This window comes from Poecilia formosa, unplaced genomic scaffold (assembly GCF_000485575.1).
Source record: "Poecilia formosa unplaced genomic scaffold, Poecilia_formosa-5.1.2 Scaffold310, whole genome shotgun sequence".
Lineage (NCBI taxonomy): Eukaryota > Metazoa > Chordata > Actinopteri > Cyprinodontiformes > Poeciliidae > Poecilia > Poecilia formosa.
Window position 1 is genome coordinate 248434 of NW_006800249.1, and position 20420 is coordinate 268853.

A 20420-nucleotide genomic window follows, 5' to 3' on the forward strand; every position below is an offset into this window, starting at 1 on the left:
TCAAATTCTGGTGAAATTACGTTTTGTAGCCTGGTTGATTTGCTCCATTTGTGACTTTTTAAATAACAGTTTTTGGTGTTTTCATTGATTACAAAATGCAATTAAAGTCACGCAAGAATTTATCTTTCTACCGTTTCTTGTCGTCTTCGTCTTTTCCATCATTAGTAACATTCGGTTGTTGATCACAGGATTTGTGATCCGTAAAAGATTTTCCATTGCAGTTTTGCGAAATACACTACTTTCTAAACAGTCGATGCACACCTCATCCTAGCGCGAAAATGTTTTTGTAAATTTTGAGTTTTTTAAATTGACATGTTTCCATTAGGATAATTTATTTTCATATTTCTGATTTTCTCAATCTTAAGGTCAGTGGAAACACTATTAGCTTGTTAGTCTTTGGGTCTGGCAGTAATCATGCCTTGTTAAATTTAACCAAAACTATGGGATTAATTGAAGTAAATTCTTATTTAAAAGTTTACCTTTTTTCATTGAGAACTGAGTTTTATAATTTTATGATCTGAACTATTAAAAAATGACAAAAAGAATACAAGAAATATGTATGGGGCAAATATATTTTTTACTACACTATACAAAATATGCAGAACCCTTGAATTTAAAGTATGAATCTTTTTTTTGAAGTGCAAAATGATATTAGATGCATTTTAAGTACACAGACTGCCTAATGCAGCAGCATACTCTGTGAGGACATTTTCTCTCTCTTCTCTGAGCCTGTGTAGTGAGGTGGTGGAGGCTTTTTTCCCAGTTTAGTCTGCTTTGAAGGTTTTCTGATGGAAGGCTTGGAAAAGCATGACCAATTGATTGGAGGCTGCAGCCAACATGTCGCCTGGGTGTAAGTGAGGGTACTTAGACAAATCAACAAGAAGAGGCACAGCCCTGCAGCAGTGGATCACAGCTTCATGAGCTGCAGAAACCCGAAGCTAAACCACAGAAGGAAAAAATGTTGATTCTCCTGACCTCATTGACAAAGTTTGACCCATGAAAGCTGTCTTTAAAAACAGAAAGATCTGCTTTAGTTCAAGTTGAAAAGAACACTGATTGAAAAATAATCCAGCATTGATTCATGAAGACAAATGCATTCAGCAGTGGGCTTCTCATTTTGCTGCCAATCATCTCTCATCATTTAAACATAATCAGTAGCTTTGGGAGGAGTATTTCCTCCATCTGTCTTCTTTTTGTCTTGATTTTGTCCCTTTGTAGAATCATATCCTTCATTAGCTGCATTTCCATTACAAACGTGCACAAAACTTTATAGAACAAACACAATTTCTTAATTGCGATGCCTCCAGAAGAAACACAATTAAAATCATACATGAATACGTTTTTCATGTGATGTCATTAGAAAACATGCTGCGCCATCATCATCGTACCACTTCCTGTCATCTTCTTTGTCTTTTTTGCCAGTTAAACTTCAACATTTTATTATTTGCTAAAATTATAGGGAAAAAAAGATGGAGACTGTATCCCAACTATGGAAAAAAATTACTCAAACCTCAGATTTAGGAAAAGCCATGTGGCTTTCCTCCTGTCTGTGGAAAATTGGAGTACCTTTGGAGATTTGCTTTGACAGCCATGTAAGTCAGGTTGTCTGATCCACATGAGCCTTGTTCAGGCTGGACTCTGACTAGAACCACCACAAATCCTCTCTGTTGTCTTCCTGGACAGGATCTCTCAGCGAAAGTCAGAACCTCTAAGTAGTGGTGGAGAAAGTACTAAAACACTGTACTTATGCATACGGACAAATAAGCTACAAAAATGAACTGCAGTAAACATAAAAGTATAACATTAACATATTTAATGTAAAATGCAGTGGAGTAAAAGTCAAAGGTACCCATGCAAAAATCTGTTTAAGTACAGAAACATTAAAAATGTACTCAAGTACAGTAACGAAGTATTTGTACTTCCTTACATCCTGCCACTTCTTCTAAGTCTGAGGTCAAAGTTGAATTGTTCCATCTCAGTAAATCTCTGTTTAGGGAGAAGTTGAGCTGTCTAAGTTTGATTCTTCAGTGATGGTGGAATGGAGCAGGAGATGGAGAGCCAATCAGGACCTGCAGCAACTCTTCTGGAATGTTGTGGTAAAAAATGAGCTGAGCTAAAAAAGCAAAGTGATCTATTAACTGACTAAATGAAGAAAAATCCAGAAAAAAGCAGCTGAAATGAGAACTGAAAGGGGCAGCATTCTGTAAAATTGACTTTTTCGAGCTTTACATAATGTTGTAATGTATTTCCCTCACCACAAACATATTTGGAGTGTTATCATCATTATTTTATGTTTAAGAAATCCTTTAATCTCCATGGCAACTATTCAGCTCTACAAAACGCCTGGGTGGACCTAGCCCCTCCTTCAAGGCACAGCTCCTCCTCGGAGCTACAGTTTCCAAGTTTCAGAGCTTCTGCCGCATAAAACGACTTCCCCAGTCAGCCCCTTCAGACTAGCCAGCAGCAGTTAGTAAACACCTGAAAACAACTGAAGGTAACACCTGATTGTGCTGTAAAATGACTCTTTGTGGTTGGAAAACACATAATGCAGCCCAAGGCAAGGTGCTCCATCATCCAGGATATTTTAGAGCAGAACTGCTGCTTCTCTACATGAAATGGACTCAGTTTGGAGATTTAGGGATCTGATCAGGATGCTTCATTTTCCCTGGAGCAGACCTAGAACCTGCTAGCGGGACGAAATACTCTTCAGGCTTGAGAACACCTTGGGGACCCCTGAATGAGCTGGACAGACAGAGATGTGTGGAGTTTCCTGCTGGACTTTTCCCCCAGGAATCTGGTCATCGATATCTGGAAGACAGAGGATGGATAGAACTCTAAAATGAATTTAGAGCAAATGTAAAGCAAGCTGTATTTGTAAATGTTTTATTCAAAGCTTGATTATTGATGAATCACATTTTTTTTGTTTCATATATATGTTTACTATTGGAAAACAGGCAGGAAACAGGTTTTAAGCAGAGAGAAACTCGAAGTTCCTTCCAGAACAAATTCACAGCAACCTTTGTTTCCTGATTGACGGGAGCAAAGTGCTGTTTTCTGCTCCAGTATTAAAGTGATTACTTTCATTCTGTTGCGCCTTTTTCCATTCCTTCATTTCAACCATTTCTTCTCCTCCTCCAGTCTCTGATCAAAGGCTTCAGACAGTTTTCACTCCACTTCTATGCAGTAATGAACAAAAACAAAAACCCAGGAAGACAATTTCTTATTTTAGAAAACTTCAGAGGGATTCCCCAAATTATAAAAGCACACAGAGATGACATTTTTTGAAGAATGAAATCTTATATCGCTTTTAATCCTCGAAGCGCTGAGAAAGAAAAACAGGGTGATCTCAACAAATTGTCCTTTTGTTAAACAGCTTCCAGAGGACAAATTACACTGCAGCTTCCCACTGTTATTACTGCATTCAGCAAAGAGAGAACTGAATGCTAAGTATTAGTTCTGTTAGTCTTAAAAAATCTAAAAGCTTAGTCGACACTTTTATTGCACTTTCATCTTTTAATCGCTTTTTATTCGTATCTGTGTTACCTCTTTATATCTTCCTCAATTGTTTGCTAAAAAGAGAATTACTCTGGTTGTGTGGTGGGATAGTTGTTGTCAACAGTGTTGTCTTGTAACAACAAGGTTCAAATTTTCTCCATGAATTCCAGTTTCCTCTCATAGCTTGATAAAAAATGCGTGTTGGATTTGTGGGAAACTCTAAATTGTTCTAAGGTGGGGTGTAAAAGATATGTACAGGAAAACAAAGGAAAGACATTAAAATAACAAAAATTCTTTATCTTTGCATAAATTGAGACCTGGATATATGCAACAGCTGGACATTACCTCATATTTTAATGTTGTCCAACAGAAAATGTGAAGCAAGCATAATATTTTTTGAATTTTGGCAGATGTTTTGTGATGTTTCTGAATAAGAGAGCCTCACACAGAATGGTATCAGAGTGAAAACTTTAACCCCAGCCCAGCCGCAGATCTCCAGATGTTAATAGGTTTGATCTTCTTGCATGACTTCTATTCTGTGTGGTAAAAAATACACAGTTTAGCCATATTATTGATGGGCTATTGACTCCTGTTATATGCATTTTCTTATTGTGGAATTTTCTGTGAAGAAGAATTTCCTCTTCACCTTCATTTTTGATTTGCTTCCCTCCCAACATTTCTAAAACCTGCCCTCATTTCAGAAAATGAAAAACAATTCTTAAATTAATTACAGAAACAGAAAAGTGTGAAGTATTTATAAAGGATTAGGAGTTTATTATGAAGATAATCCCGCAGAAATGTACTTTAAAGTGCCATACGTTGCTGTTTCTTTGTTTTTTTCTGTTATATCTCTGCTGTTTCAAAATATCCACCTTTCATTCTAAAGTAAACAGGCTTATGGCCTGGTACAAAACAAATGTTTTGGTCTCTATAGCTGTCACTTTGTATGACAGAGAAGTGCTGTGGCAGCTACCCAATGCTCCGCTTACATGTCAGTCTTGCGTCTGGAAATCCAAGATGGCAGCAGCCAAAGGACAAACTCAAGACTTCAAAACAGCAGTCCACAAGCTAGTGGGTGATGTCACACGGCTTATATCGGTCTCCCTTTTGCATTTTGTGACAGCGATAGAGGTCAAACCTGTATAGTAATTTGTTTTACAGACTCTGTTGTGCTGTTTTTTAAAATCGTTTTGACTCTGACACTTATTCAGATACATGTTTTATGCAAAATTTGAGAACAATCAGTTGCTGGTGTTTCTCTGCTATTATGCTGCAGCTGGCAAGTAAAACTGCCAATGCAGTTGTGTTCAGCTGACAGACATCATTCTCCATCAAAGTGGCTGTGGATCATGGAAGGACAGCACTGCTGTAAACTGCACCTCTACAGCTGTTTTACTGAGATGCCACCACTGGGCTGAATACTGGGCTGAAACATTGAATATTTAATAAATGCAGGGCCCTGCAAATGAATTCCTGCCCCGTCGTGTTGTTTACATCATCGCACGTTAAAACAAACAAAAAAAATTAATGTCAATAAACAGTACATAACTATTAGTTGGAGGAAAATTGATCCAGGGATTTCAAAACTGTTTTACATATTCTAATCTGAAAAACGTGGTGTGTAAATATTTATTAACTCTTTGCCGCTCCAATCATTTAAACTCAGTTTATTTCAATTCATAATGTTCACAACAAATGTTACCTTGAGGCACTTTACAAAAAATGATTTCAGTAAAATCACACAAACATTACATTTGATCCTGATTATTGAACAGCTCATTTTATTATTCAAAGTCATTTAAAAAGTTTCTGTCTAAGGAAACCAATCAGATTGCATCGACTCAATTCAATTCAAAAACACTTTATTGATCCTAAAGGGAAATTAAATGTTGTTACAACTCAGAGTTATTGTAGATGGTAATGACAAGTCATTCATCGACTTGCAACCTTCACTCCTCCTGGATGAGCACACAATGACGGAGACAAAAAACCTAAAGAACTGCTTAAAGTTTAGACCTGAATTCAGATAAGTATGTTGAGTCGAAAAAGAATGTTCAAAGATGCTCCCCATCCAACAAAAAATTAAGCGCATAGATGTGCAAAACTGCTATAGACAAAATCCAAAAGGATAGAAGATCAGATTGTAGCAAAATATGTTTTAAAGTATTTACTCTGAGAGTTAAGTATCTCAAACAAAGTATCTCTATAGACTCACAGCTTTGCTAAATACAGAATCTCATTTGGGAAAAGAAAATGTTAGTTTATGCCCAGAATAAAACAACTATGTTCTTTCATAATAGCCACTTGGTGCACAGAGTTACTGCTAAGGCTTCATCGATACCTTAGACTGGTTTTGCCTAAGTAATAGATTTTTTTTTTCATATGGGAATTACTATTAAATTAATGCTTCAGTCCTTAATTATATGTCTAATAACTGTGGGAATGATTTTAAATTTAGGCTATAAATGCAGTAAAATGTCATTTTAAGAGCTAAGCAGCTTTTTTTGCTATATACAAAAATCACTTTGTCATCTTTACCATAGAGCTTGATCTGCATCTGATTTTGGGTGTTGAATGAAAGATAGAGATGATCACATCTGATCAGGGCTAATTTAAAAAAAAACCCTTTTAAGCAGTTAACCCACATATAGAAAAGGTTTTGTCTCCTTTCCTCACCATCTGTAGACCCGTTCTTCCAGAGGGCGGGCCTCGCACTGTGTCACTCATGTCAGTCCGGCGTCCTGATTGGTCTCTCTCCTCCGAGGGGCCAGTGGGCGGTGCGATGGTGCCACATGGAGCCAGCCTGATGCATCTGTGTCCGTTAGTCTGTTCCATCCTCCGGAGGAGTCAACCCGGAGAGTGTGGAACACTTTGGCGCATCATCCGCATCTATATGCTGGAACTTTCTATTTTAAACTGAGCAGAGAGAAATTATACTCCAGGTTATATTTTTCGTCACTGTTCTTTCTATTCATGCGTCTTTCATGTCCCCAAGAAACGTTGGGAAATGGGACCAGTCTGATCCATGCGTAAAAGTCCTTGTTGGGTGATTTATCCAGAGAGGACTGTCGGATTCCGTCCTGCGCTCTAGATGGAGGTTTCTTATCCTTCATGACAGAGGATCGAGGTCTTTTTTGAGCTTTTAAAGGAAATAATTTAACAAACGTAGCTGAAAAATACTTGTATTTCATCTAGAAAGATAATTCCTATTTCGCGCTGTTTTAAGGTGGATCTATGTGAGAGAGGTGCCCGTTTTCGTGGCTCCCGTGGACACTTTGCTGTCTTTTGTAAGTAAAACTGTTTTAATGGAAACATGACCAAAGGTGCAAGAGAAGCGGTTCTCCTGAACACCTTCCACCTGCTCCTGCTCCTGCTGCTGGTTTACGCTCCGCCGGTGAGTCTCTCCGCGCAGCGCAGGCATCCAGCGCACTACTTTGGCCACATCGCTGAGAACTCCCCGGCTGGATCGCCCGTTGATGGGGTCTCAATCCTGCTAGAAGCCGGAGTCTGCTCCGGTGCTAATCTTGACGGCAGCTTGTACGGGAATTATCCCTCTGATTTCAGGATCGTTTACGACTCTGAGCGTCGGGACCGTTTGATTCTGGTGTCCACCAAACCTTTGGACCGAGAGTTTATAGCGATGTACGAGTTGACGGTGGAACTCCCGCCCATGTGCCAGACGAGACCGGCGGTCGTCCAGGTTGAAGTGTCCGACAGGAATGACAACATCCCCCAGTTCATCAGCGGGAATAAAACGGTGGAAGCGGACGAGCTGTCGCCGCTTGGAACCGTCTTGGCTCGCTTTGACGCAAAAGACGGCGACGCGGAGAGAAATGGACGCACAACTTTTTACGCATCACCACAGTCCAGTTTGCTTCACGTGGTGCCACAAACCGGCCAGGTGAGGCTCGTAGGGTCGCTGTTGGGGGTCAAGCAGCTCACCCTGCGGCTGTACGTGAAGGACGGCGGGGACGTGGCGCTGATCGGTGACCCGGTGTTCCTTCGCGTCGACGTTCGCGGCTCCGGCAGAGCGCGGCGCAGACCCCGTGCGCTGTCCGAGGATCTGAGCTACACAGTGACCGTTCCGGACCACATCAGAGTGGGTGATCTGGTGTTCACTGTGCCGGACCAGAGGTTCGACCAGCGGTGGTTCGAGGTGATATCCGAGGCCGACTCGCCCGTACAGATCGAAAGGGACTCGGGGCGCTTGTACCTTGCGCGCAGTCTGCAGGAGCCAGCGGAGGTGATGGTGAAGATCCAGAATCTGCGAGGTAAGACGCAGACGCTTCATTCGTCCCTGCGTAAAGACGCAAAAGTAGCTTTACAGGATTCGATACAAGCTGCTGTTTTGGTTTCTGGGTCAGTTGGTTTCTTAGAATTCTGTACTTAAGATCATGAACAGTATTTTTATTGTTGGTATCCAATTGTTTATAAAGTTTATTTGCCTTAGTTTGATGTTTTTCTGGAGGTAAAGCGGGATCTAAAGAGAAGTAAAGTCCGGATGCTAAATTTAACTTTATTAAAAATAATCTTTTAATTTTGGTAAAATTCTTCTTCTGATCAGAGATCAAATTAACGTTTTTGAGTTGCACAATTGCAGTCTGGATTTGAACCTGTGGAAGCAAAAACATTAGGGTAATGGCAAGGTGGTCTTCCCACCATAAAGAGTTGAAGTTCATGACCAAAGATAACTTGGTTAAAAACAAGCAGAAACCCGCAAAAAATATGATAATAAATGCTTTTCAGTTGATTTTTGGCAAGATCATAAATGATTTTCGACAACCCACTTTTGTTTACAATGTAAATTAAAAGCAGTTCAATCATTTTTTATTTCAAAAATTGTCTTATATGTTAGGAGATGCTGGCTTCTTTCCGTAAGAGAACATCTTGATTAAATGAAAATGACATTAAACCGAAATCTGTTAAAGGTTTGAATAATTCTGGGTCGGTATAACAAGCAATCATCGGCCACTTTGTTAGGTACAGCTGCTCAGCTATACAAGTGAAACAACAAATTACATGTCAGCAACTCAGAGCATTTAGGTGTGGTGAAGACGACTTGCTGAAGTTCAAAGCCAGCATCAGAATGGAGGGAAAAAAGGAGATTAAACAAATTTGCAGTTTTCAGAAACTGTTGATTTAATCATAACCATCTATCAGGTTTACAAAAACGCCTTGTTGATGTCAGAGGTGAGAGGACATGGGCAGACATGAGGAAAATGACCGCTCCGAAAAGCTCAGCATGTCAAACAGTGAAGCAGATGGGCTAAAATTGGACAGTAACAACAATGGTATCTGGTTTGCAGCTCTTGATTCAGACAAAGTGAGTAAAGGAGCATTGAAATTTAGCCGGAGGTTGAAGTTTCCATAAGGAAGAGTGTAGAAACTCTTCACTACAGTCATCGTTGTTCATATTTTAGGTTTCATGCAGCTTCAGAAAGTTTCCTTTCACACTGCTGTGCAGATTTTTACTATGTTGAGAAGTGAGAAGTGTTCATTCAGTCGGTGTGTGTGCGTGTGTGTAACGGCCCATGTGTTGGCTCTTCTCCAGCAGTTTGAATTGACCCCAACCGTCAACGGCTACTTTTCTGCTCTTTCATTCATTCTTCACAACACTCCACAGATCCCTGCCAAGTGTGTGTGTGAGAGAATAAAGGGAGTGTGTTAGGTTGTGTGTGCCGCCAGCAGACTGTTAAAGGACAAACAGTGTTTAGTTTGTAAGGTGTGAGCAAGCACACCCCAAAACACTTCACACACAGATTTTAGTTTTCCAGTTAGGAGAGGAAAAGACACACACACACGTCGCTCCAGAAGTTTTCTCTGAAGCTGAATATTCAGATGGTTGAAGGCTCCTGATAAAGGGAAGGATTTGTTTTTGCTGCATGTTTGACTTCTGCAATGCAGCAGGAACTCATTTGCATCGTTAACTCCACTCAGTCTAAACAACAAATTAAGTTATGAAGCACTTATCTCATCTGCCAGTGTTTATTGAAATTCGGGTGGAGAGTGGGTAGTTTATTTTTTTTCATTCTTCAGTAAAAATATTCCCGTTATATCACATACTGTATGTATAACCTTTGACATTCAGCTCATATAACCAGGAATAAAATATCCTTTTCTTAAGCATATCTCCAGTTTTTTATTTTATTTTTTATATATTTTGTGAATTATCAGTTGTAACCATGAGCAGCTGATATGAGTGGCATGCTCCATTAAAATAACATATATTTCCAGTGTTCACTAGTTTCCTTTTAGTCTTTTTTGTTTCCATTCAGTTGCATGGAATAAAATTCCATTTTTAAAATTAAAACAGTTACACTCAGATAAATAAGGCTAGGTGTGCTGATCAAAAGATCATATTAATCAGAATATTTACAGAAAAAACTCATGGTAACATTCCAACATTGGCCTTTTTTCAGAGCATGAATAAACACAGTTAACCATTTTAGACGTATGAAATGTAAAGTTACTGAAAAGGTTCATGTTAAACTGAACCTGCTCAGTCTGAAGAGGATTTTCTCTTCAGTTTATTCTGTATAATAAAAATATACTCAGCATGGAGCACAACTTCTAGTAGATACTGAACCTTTTTAGCTCGTTTTGCATCTTTAGATGCTATAACAGGAAACCAACTAGTCTCATCTAAACTGAACAGGAATAGATTGGAAAAACTACCAACTTAATTTCAACAGAAACACTGGAGTCTGATTTTGATATGATCAACATGAAAGAGTTGATTTAGCCAAATTTCCTCAGATTTGGTATCTGTGAACAAACTGTTCACAGATTGTCTTCTAAATGACAGAGGATGGTTGTTTTACGATACTTCCTGTAATGAAAGCCCTTCATAAACCAGTGTTTGTTAATTATACTCTTAGGTTTTTGATAACAGTAATTTATTTTGTTAAAAAAATATACTTTCTGGATATTTGTTTTAGTTGTCTAGAAGTTTGGCTCTTGGAGATGTTAATTTATTGAAGGTTTTTTCAACTTCTCATGTAGAGTCATTAATTTTACACAATCTTGTTTTCATCGTCTTTACACCCACATTCCTCCAGTTTTGAACAGTTTCTTGGTCACAAAACTTATCTTTTGCTCGTTTGTATTTCACATGTAAAGGAGGAAGATCAATGAAATTAAGAATTGTATCCATCATTATTCATCAACATATTTAATTTGATCATTTATGAATGAAAGTTGTGGTCAGAGAGGGTAATGCCACGGTCTGAAGTTGCATGATGAATCGATTATTTAAATAATTGTCATCTAATTAACTAATTTAGTCATCAGTTAATCATTAACTTGAATACATATTTTGAAAATGACCATTTGCTGAAAGAACAACATATTCAGAGCAGCCACTAAGCCAAAACTGTATAATAAATATAAACATTTTGCATTTATGATCGGTTAATTTATAAATTAGTTAACAGATCAGCCTTATTGATGTATTGATAAGTCAGACAGCGTCTTTTTAGCTGAAGATGCATCCTTTGCTGCTAACGGTCACTAAAGGAATGCTGTTATTGCATTTTAGGCAATAAAATGTGTTTTTGTATTTTATTTGCATCTTTTAATGTGTTTTTAATATTGCATAAAAAGGCTTAAGTGGTTAAATCATGAGAATAATTAATAGATTAATCGATTACTAAAATAATCTTTAGTTGCACTTGCAGGTTTTGTCCTGAATCGCTTAAGATTAAAGTTTACAATATAATATCCATATTTTGCCAATCATTTGGATAAACGTGGTGGTGTTTGAAGAAACATTTCAACTTTTAAATCAAACTTTTCTGGAACACCTTAAAAAAAAATCGGATCGTCTGTCCATCACAATAAACAGTCAAAGTTTAGGATAGTTAAAACAAATCAAGGAGAATATCTGGGAGCAGCGTTAATCAGAGCTGCTGGCCAACATGTAGTCAGTCTGAAGTGAGCTGATGGCCAGCAGCTCAGATCTGGTTGACGGGTTGAAATGCCATCCAGATGCTGCTGTGACCCCCTCACACTCAACCTAAAGTAAATGTTTAACCAAGAGCCTAAAGTCCTCACATCTGGACAGCCATGGTGGCAGCTTGATGTTCTGGTGAGGTCTGGCTAATCAGTCAATCCAAACAGCGTCTTTGGTATTTATTTGTAAAAATTAGTTGTGTTTGCTCACCTGGGTCTCTCCCAGGTCTGAACACATGGACGGCAGCAGAACCAGAGCTCTGGACAGGAAGCTGTGTTTGTGTTAAAACAGAGCAACAGGCCCAGGTTGGCTGCGGTTTGTGGCCACAGAGGAAGAGAGTGGGATTTGGGCGCTGTAAACTGTCCGGCTGATTGAGACGGCCTGTCTTTCGTCGGCTGCGGTGGAGATTTAGACGTGTGGGAACGAGCTCTGAGCAGCAAACGTCTGCTTTGAATTGTCTTCAGGAATTCAGTGACAAACATCAGGCCACAGTTTGGACATCAGTGATTAAATTATTGTCATTTTGGTCAATAAAAACATATTTTGATATCAGTATCATTTCCCCTTCACATTCATCTGCTCTCACACCAATCACTTGCATTTATGCAGGCATTTTAATTATTTAAAAACCACACAGGACTCTGTATCTTGTGCATTACTGCAGATGGCAGTGAGTGTACTGATGTCGAATTATTCTTGACTCTGGTAAATAAAAAAATGTTCTTTTGTTTTTGGTGATTAAGTGAGCCTTAAATATTATTTATTACCTTAACACATGTATATTTAAACAGGGTCAAACTGTTTGTGGGTCAAATGAACAGTATGTATAGTAACTGCTTAAGGTTATTTTCAAAAGGTACATTTATCCCAATTAATGAGTGCATAATTTAATTTATTAAATATAATTGTATAATTTAGTTTTATTAGCTGTGCACTTAAAAATATACTGTAATTGTTGATTAATGGCCATGCAAAACTGCAACGCTGTCAAAGGAGTCTGGAGCTTTTAAAGATAGAAAAATAAAGTTCTGAATTCTGTTTTAAAAGTCAGGAATGAATGGAAACATTCTAATTCATTTAGCTGAGCTGATATTAACAATTCAAAGTATTTTTTGTTATTTGAACAGAAAGTGTTTTGCCTTGTTTTGAGCTGCATTGATCAGGTTTCACATGGTCTACCAGCGTATAAACCTTCATCTACTTCAGATAACAGACTGTGTACCTGCAGTAATGAACTATTAGAAATGTTTGAAAAAGTCCAATCTGCCTCTTTCACTCAACTTTATTGTATTTAAGCAAACAGTTTTATTAAGGTCAAAACTAAATTTCAAGTCAAACTGAGTGAGTTTAGAGGCAAGTAAGTTAGTTTTAGTCCAAATACAAAACAATCCAGAGTTTTTCCTGTAATTAAGCAACTATACAAATGTAAATAATTATTCTTATGATGGCTTCTGTGAAGTTTTGCAGTGTTGTTTTAGATTTAATGGTCATGTCAAATCATTTTTGCAAATCTCATTCTGAACCCTTTATTTCTGTTTACCCTCTTCTCACTAATATATAAAACACAAATTTAAGCATTTGAAGTTGTCTGAAGTCCATGTTTTGTCTGCATGAATGAACAACCATGCATCTTCTGGGGTGAAAATAAAAGATTCACTCATGTTAAATCACTCTCGGGAGGATGCAACTCGAAGTTAAACTTTCATGACTGTACGGTCAATAATTTTTCACTCTATAAACTGAAATGCTGCATGTGTCAGATACTGTTTGCTGCTGCACTCTGAGCATCTCATGGAGCGTCTTTGCTTTTTCAACAAGGCATAAATGTCTTTTAGATAATGTTCTTTTTGGAGTTTCTAGAAATATCTTTAAATAAAAAACTGGGAAACTAAAAGAAGAACTCTAAAAAAGGAGGGTGAAGGTTTTGCAATGAATAAAGCATCACAATGAGTGTGTTTGTAGACAGTTAAAGAATAAGGTAGGCAGGAGCTCCTTGCAAGATAATGACAGATTAAAACCAAGAATAAAAGTGAGACAAATCTGATTATTAAAAAAACATCATGCATGTTTTATTGGAAAGTAAAGATTAGTTTTACTTTCTTTACTGGACAACAACTGATATCTTGTTTATTTGGGCTGTGCTGACAGTCTCTGCTCTTATTTATGCATTAATTCATTATTCTTTCAGAGATCCACTAATGTGTTCTAACACTAATGACTTTGGTGTGTTACATCAATAAATGATTGAATCATTGAATAAAAACCCAATAATCTTTAAGTTAAGAAGTCAATGAGAGTCTAATTGTAGCTGCAGCTTTTACCATGACAGCATAAGCTGCACATGTCCATTATTTATAACTAGTGTAACTTTTAACAAGCACTGCAATTGTTTACCCATCAGTATTTTGTTGTTCCTTTATTGTGAATTATTGTTGATTTTTTTAAACTGTATTTTCTAAGGAAGCAAAGCTCCGCCTCATAAAGGAATTTAATTTAGATTTATTAAGTAATTTAAATAACATGTTTAAAGGCAATGAAATAAAAAGACAAACATGCCCAGACTGTTTTTTGTTATATTAAAAAAGGACTAAAAATATGCACACAGGGAAAAACACTGTCTCATTAAAGGTAATAAATGTGTTTATTTGCATATTTAAATGAGAAACTCGTTACCGTTGACTGCAATTAATTCATCCGCCTGCACACTGACGGGCCTTTTTTTTCTCAGCCCCACTGTATTTAACTGTTATTAATTGTTTAAGTCAAAGAGTGTTTGTGTTGAATACGCACAAACACAGACATGGACACACAAGGCACATAATTACCCAGACATGGTCCTGTTCTGTCAGGTTCCCGTGCGGATCTTCGGTGCTTGGCAGCCCTGAGGTGACAAACACACTTACAGCTTTTTTTTCTGGTTTATTCTATTGTCTTTATTTCTGGATTGAGCCTGCGGCCCGAAGCAACCCGCCACAGCGCCACATGTTTGCGTGCGTGTGTGTGTGTGTGTGTGACACCAGATGCAGTAGTATCCTCCAGGCTGCTGTGCTTCACAGCGGTTGTGAGTTTGTCAGCGTCACACAGATTGATCATAATTGTCTCGTATTTAGTTGCAGATATTCTCATTCTGCACATCTGCGTACATACTTTTAATTTCTTTATGAGGTTAATTATAAGTTATACCATTAAAGTGAGGATTGGCCACTCAACTTATAAAGATTAGTTCAGGTTAAATATTTGGTAAGTGTTGTGGCTTGACATGCTGTGGTTAAGGTGAGAGGGCTTGGAGCTAGGGAATGCATTAGATTAATGAATCCCCTGAAAAAAGGTGTTCATTCAAGCATATTTGTGTGCGCAGGCTGTGTTAGCGGCACAAACACTGTGTGTTTGTGTAAAGAGCTGCAGGACAAATTATTATGACCAAACAGGGAAGCTCTCAAGCGTGGCCTTTTCAAGGCAACAAAACAGCAACATGCACATAAATAATGAACATTGTTGGAGTTATTTCAGTATTTTTGAATTTCATAAATGCTACTTTGATAAGGTCAAATGCACGCAAGTATGGACAACACGGCTGTATCTTGAAGCATTAACTTGTATATGTCACATATTTATGGGGCATAATTAGTTTATTTAAAACAGGGTCAAGAAATAAGCTGGTGCAAAACTACATTTAAGAGTCTTTGTAGAAACTGAAACTTAGCAAATTTGTTTTTGTTAGATCCAAGCCACCAAAAATCACTGAATTAATTTTCAGTAGAAAACAACTGGACATTTAGTTTCCTATGTTAAATAATGAACAGATCTTTATTAGAACCTTTCCAGAAACCTCTGAAAAACAGATGAAGACCAAAGAAGACGTTTTCAATATCTATACAGGGGAATAGCAGGAAAGGTATTTCACAATAAAACATCTGTTGCTTTCATCTCTAAAACCAACATTTCCCAAACTACAGTTCGCTCAGACGTTTGAGTTGTTAAAAGCAGCAAAATATCCTGAAGTAAAGCTGTAAATAAACCCACAGCCTCTTGGGGGAGCTGATCATACGATAAACGTTATTTTTTAATTTCCACTCTGCTCTCATTCTCGCTCTGTAGCTTTCCATTACTCTCCCATCCAATTGTCTCCGTTTCTCCCTGTTGTCCTAATAGCTTATTGACAGCCAATCAGCTTTGTCCTCGGGCACCATTATTCACCGATCAACAACTAGGACAAGGTCACCTCATCCAAACTGCAGCAATAAACTCTCGACCAAGCAACCATAAGCAGAAGAATGCTGTAGCATTGAAACATTTTTAATGTTTGAACTGTTTTTAATCCTACCTTTACGAACTTACTAAATGTTTGGATTCTGTACTTATCAAAATGAGACAAAAACGTTAACAAACACTCATTGAACTATTCTGACTTACACTGCAGAGTTATTGAGTTTATGGTTGTACTTTGAATGAATAAATTTAAAGTTGTTAAACTGCAGCTCAACTGGATTTAAGTACAGATTTTACGAGACCACTCCGAAACTTTCACATAGTTTTTTTTGTGCCTTTCAGAGATGGACCTGTTGGTGTTATTTGGATTTTTGCTCCGCTGCTTAATCCAATTGTGTATGATTTGATGCTACTGAACAGGATTCATGGTTCTATCAATTACAGAAAACCTTGTAAGACTGTTAATATAATGTACATTTTCCAAAATGCATTTTTCTGTTATTTTTAGTTTTGTTAGTTAGTGATTCTTGAGAATAGGGACAAAACAGGTCCTATGGATAAAGCACAAAATTTGAATAAAACATACACAAAATATATTTTTTTCAAATATCTGACGAAACTAACCTGGGTCATGTGAGCACAACAATGTATATTTTCCTGGTGTTTGCTGAATATTTTTATTTTTATTTTAAACATTGTAGTTGGTGGAGGATGTCTGTAAAATCCCTTGTCCAGGAGCAGAACTCAATACATTATAATAGTTTAAAACAATTAAAGAAATACTAAAATCATATATTATGACAATTAAGTATAAGTAGTCATATAAATAATTATAAAAGTATAAATAAATTGAATTAAAATCATTTTTATATATTTTCCAACTCCATTGAAATTTGTCCCTAGTTTGTGTCAACACCGTCAGACAAAAAAAAAAAATGTTAAAAAAAATCAAGCATTATTGGGGGGCACCAGAACTTCTGAGGACCCCATGACCACTTCCTTTCTCTTCCTTTGCTAAGAGGGCTAGTTAGCTCTGGTTAGCTTATGTTATTCTTAAGTTTTTTCTTCTTTTTATTCCTAAGTTGCTCGTCACAACCATGATGTGTCAACTCCATAACTGACAATTTTCAAAACTTTGATGAAATTTTGTGAAATAAAAGCTTAATTTTGGTAAACTGTAAAGATGTCATGGACCTGATGAGCTACAATATGGCCGCCTTCAGAATAACATCACATATAATGAGGTAGTTTGGCATTTTGTCAACTCCGTCAGAGTTTTTGTGATTCTTTCAGTGAGATTGTTGACAAATCTCACTTAAATGTGCAATTAATTCATTTTAATGTATTTACATAAATTCACATGTATCGAGTTTTTCATTTTACTCACTAGTTTGTCACCACCTTCAGCTCTATGTCAACTCCGTCATGCACTGTCAACTCCGTCAGATGGATTTTTGTTTTTAGTTTTAAATAATATTTCTTTTGTTTCTTGAGAAGCATTTGTCTGTAAAAATATCGCTAATAGGGTATTTTAAAAATAATTTTATATTTGATGTGATGACAAAGTTCTGGGTCAGGTCGATTAAAAATGCAATTTAAAAAAGATGTTGCAACTGGGAGCCTGCACCTTAGCATCTTTACATTATTTATCATATTTGCATACATAAGGTTGAGAAATAAAAAAAAAATGGGAAAATTAAAACCCATTTTGTCCCTATTCTCAAGAATCTCTGTTATTCATAATCTTTTGATTAAAATTAATTTTTCCTCGCACAGTTAAAACAGCTAGGAAAACAACCATAAGATGCCTTTACTGCTGTCTCAGTGCCAGTAAAGTGCCTACATGTAAAATTACATAAAATGTAAGCATAAATTTGAAGAAATTCAAAGCACTTCATGGCACATCTAGTTCTCTCATATCTTATTTAATACCTCTATCAGTTATGATGCCCTTCATTTAAATATTTTAACTTATTAAACATCTGACCATCTGAGGGAGATAGTTGATGAGTGCTCCCATAATTGTTTGCCAGATCATTCAGAAAGTAGGTCAGACCACCTTCAGTTGGAGATCCTCCAAGCATTCAGCATGCTGATGTGAGTGAATCCTCATTAGTGGAGACAGAGCACCTGCTTTGGTAATTTCTATGCGATTTGAGAAGTATGTCTGGAGATGTTTATGGTGTCTCGATGTTGACATTTCCAAGAATATTTATGCCAGTCTGGCTTAGCTGGAGATAAAGTTGTATGTACTAGAGTACCAGATGTGCATAAAGGCAATGTTGGAGTGCTATTACTTAAACCTATTGAAACACAAGCCAAATGCACATACATTAGACAAGAAAGTTGTATAAATTATCTCAAAACCATCTCTTTTCTGACCTTTTTTTTTTTTTTTTTTTACTTTTCTGACCTTTCTAATCCAGACCCTGATTGCACAGACTGAGCTGCTTTCTTGTGAGATAGACTGGAAACAGACTTAAAAGGAATCTAGCAGAAGAATTTAATAATGAATCGCATGGTTATGTCTTTGTTCATTTACCCACGGAAAACTTAAACCAATGCATAAAAAGAAAAGTGAATCATGAGAACAGTTTGACAACTAAGGTTCTCGAGAGAAGACTTTCTTCGCCATTGTTTTGATCTGTTTTGTTAGTTTAAAAAAGACAGAAATTTTATAGTTCATATTACATAAAAATTGTACGTCCATCTCCTCTGCTCTTGTTCATCACTCCTGCCACTCAGGTGAAGGTAAATAGAGGTGAAGTGAATAATCTGCAGTCAGACTTTATTTCTCCTTCAGTAACTGAATTAAGCAACAAATCCATCACAAATGGCCTGTGCATACGGTCAGCTTGCACACATCAATGCAAGCGAAAACACACAAGCACAGGAATGAATAATGACCTCAGTTTGGCGTGTGTGTCGGTGTGTTTGCGTGAGATGCTGCATGTTTGTTTCATACATGTCGACCCACTCCCTTAATGCAAACTCACACACGCTTGGAGCCGCAGGGCTGCTACACGTCATTGTGTGTGTGTGTTTTGACGTGTCCTCGCTAATTGTCTCACATCTCACTCTGTCACTGCTCTTTTCTTCCAGCTCAGGACGAATGGGTGGTTGCACAGAAGGATGTAGCTGCTAATGTAATGTTCTTTGTTTGTCTTCAGTTTCAAAAAGATATTCAGAGATTCTTTGATAGTTTGTTAAAAGTTTTACCTGATGTGGTTCCACTCTTGGTTAAAACTTAGCTTTTTCTCCCTTCAGGCACCACATACTTGCCAACAGGCAGTCTTTATTAGTTCAGTTGGATTTTTACACTGTACTTGCTACTATATTGTTAAAATAAAAAATATGTTGTAAGTGTTTTGATAAATCTTCTAATACTTCTCTGATCACTGCCGTGTAAACAGCTTGAAAAGAATGAAAACCCTGGTGAACAGAAGTAAGGAGTGTTTGGACATTAATCATTGTGTCATGAAACAAGACAATGAGTGGATTACAGTTCAGTACTTTTAGATTTTTTTTGTAGAATTTAACTCCAAATTATTGGTGGAAAATCTGCCTATTTGCAAAGTTTTCATTAGAGCATAATTTGAATATCTGAAAGAAACCATAAGTTGTTGGCAAGTGTTGCTATTCCACATCACTTTCTTTTTCTTCTCTTTAAATCACTGGCAGGTCTAATAGAAAACTGTACAGTGAGACGTTGCTCAATATGTTCAAGTTGTTAAAATCACAATACAATTGTTGGCATTCAAATCAATTTGATGTATTTAGATAGCACCAACAAAAACAGCAAATGTAATAACAATTTGATGTATTTAGATAGCACCAACAAAAACAGCAAATGTAAAAGTCACACCGGTCAAATTCATATTCAGTTTTGTAGAATTAATCAGATCAAACCAGGTCTTATTGACGCAACGTCAAAATCAGTTGAACATGAAATAGCAATTGGATAAAAGTTATCTGTCTGAGGAGGCAGAGCTAATTGTATTAAGTCATTGACTTTGCATCAGGAGCTCCAACAGAACAAGCATGCGTTTTGCTTGTCACATTTCTATACAATAAATAGAAGGTCTAAGTTTTGTTTTTTATCGTTCTGCAAGAATTACACAAACAGACCACATGGTGAAGCTTTTAGATGAGAAACTCTGATAAAACCCAGGAAAATGTTCAGATATGCATTGACTATAAATTCACAATGTCTTTGTTTTGTGCAGTAAATATGATGGTGAATTATTATTCTAATCTCGAATCACCCATTTGCAAAATTTCGAAAGGATGCTGCTGCTCTCTTCTTCTTTTTCCTGAATTAACTGATGGGCATCGATATTTTTACCAAAGCACCTTTGAACAAAATTAGATTTGAGTTTGACAGACAAGAGCAAGACCAAAGAATGCTAATTTTAGAGAAAAAACCCCGTTGTCTTCAAGGATAAGAGAGGTCGTTCCACATGTAAGTGATGAGGAAAACTTTTAAGGACCAAGATAAACTGTGGAACTCATTGGCTCTTAGAGCTGTGATTTGTCAGTTCCATCCATCAGCACTTTGTGACCTTCACTGATCCCTGAAGCGTGGAGAATCACGTTAAAAACCTTGACGTCTCCTGAGCCCAGGCTTGTCCATCAATCCTCACCATGACACCGCTTGTGCTCCCTTTGTCCTCCGCTTCCTGCTCTCCCCTGAGCTCTCCATCCCTCTCACCCTTGCGGTCTTCCCCAGGGGAGAGCAGTTCTCCGTGGGCTGAAAGAACTTTCG

The 20420-nt window shown here is 37.3% G+C and overlaps 1 protein-coding gene across 1 annotated transcript in view; it reads left to right on the forward strand.

Annotated features, from left to right (window-relative positions):
* The first annotated feature begins 5223 nt into the window (after positions 1-5223).
* LOC103152430 (neural-cadherin) overlaps positions 5224-20420 on the forward strand; it is a 194735-nt gene continuing 179538 nt past the window's right edge. The window contains exon 1 of the mRNA XM_007572893.2: positions 5224-7766. Coding sequence (XP_007572955.1) covers positions 6809-7766 — 958 coding nt within the window. The 5' untranslated portion in view covers positions 5224-6808. The remainder of the gene's footprint in view (positions 7767-20420) is intronic.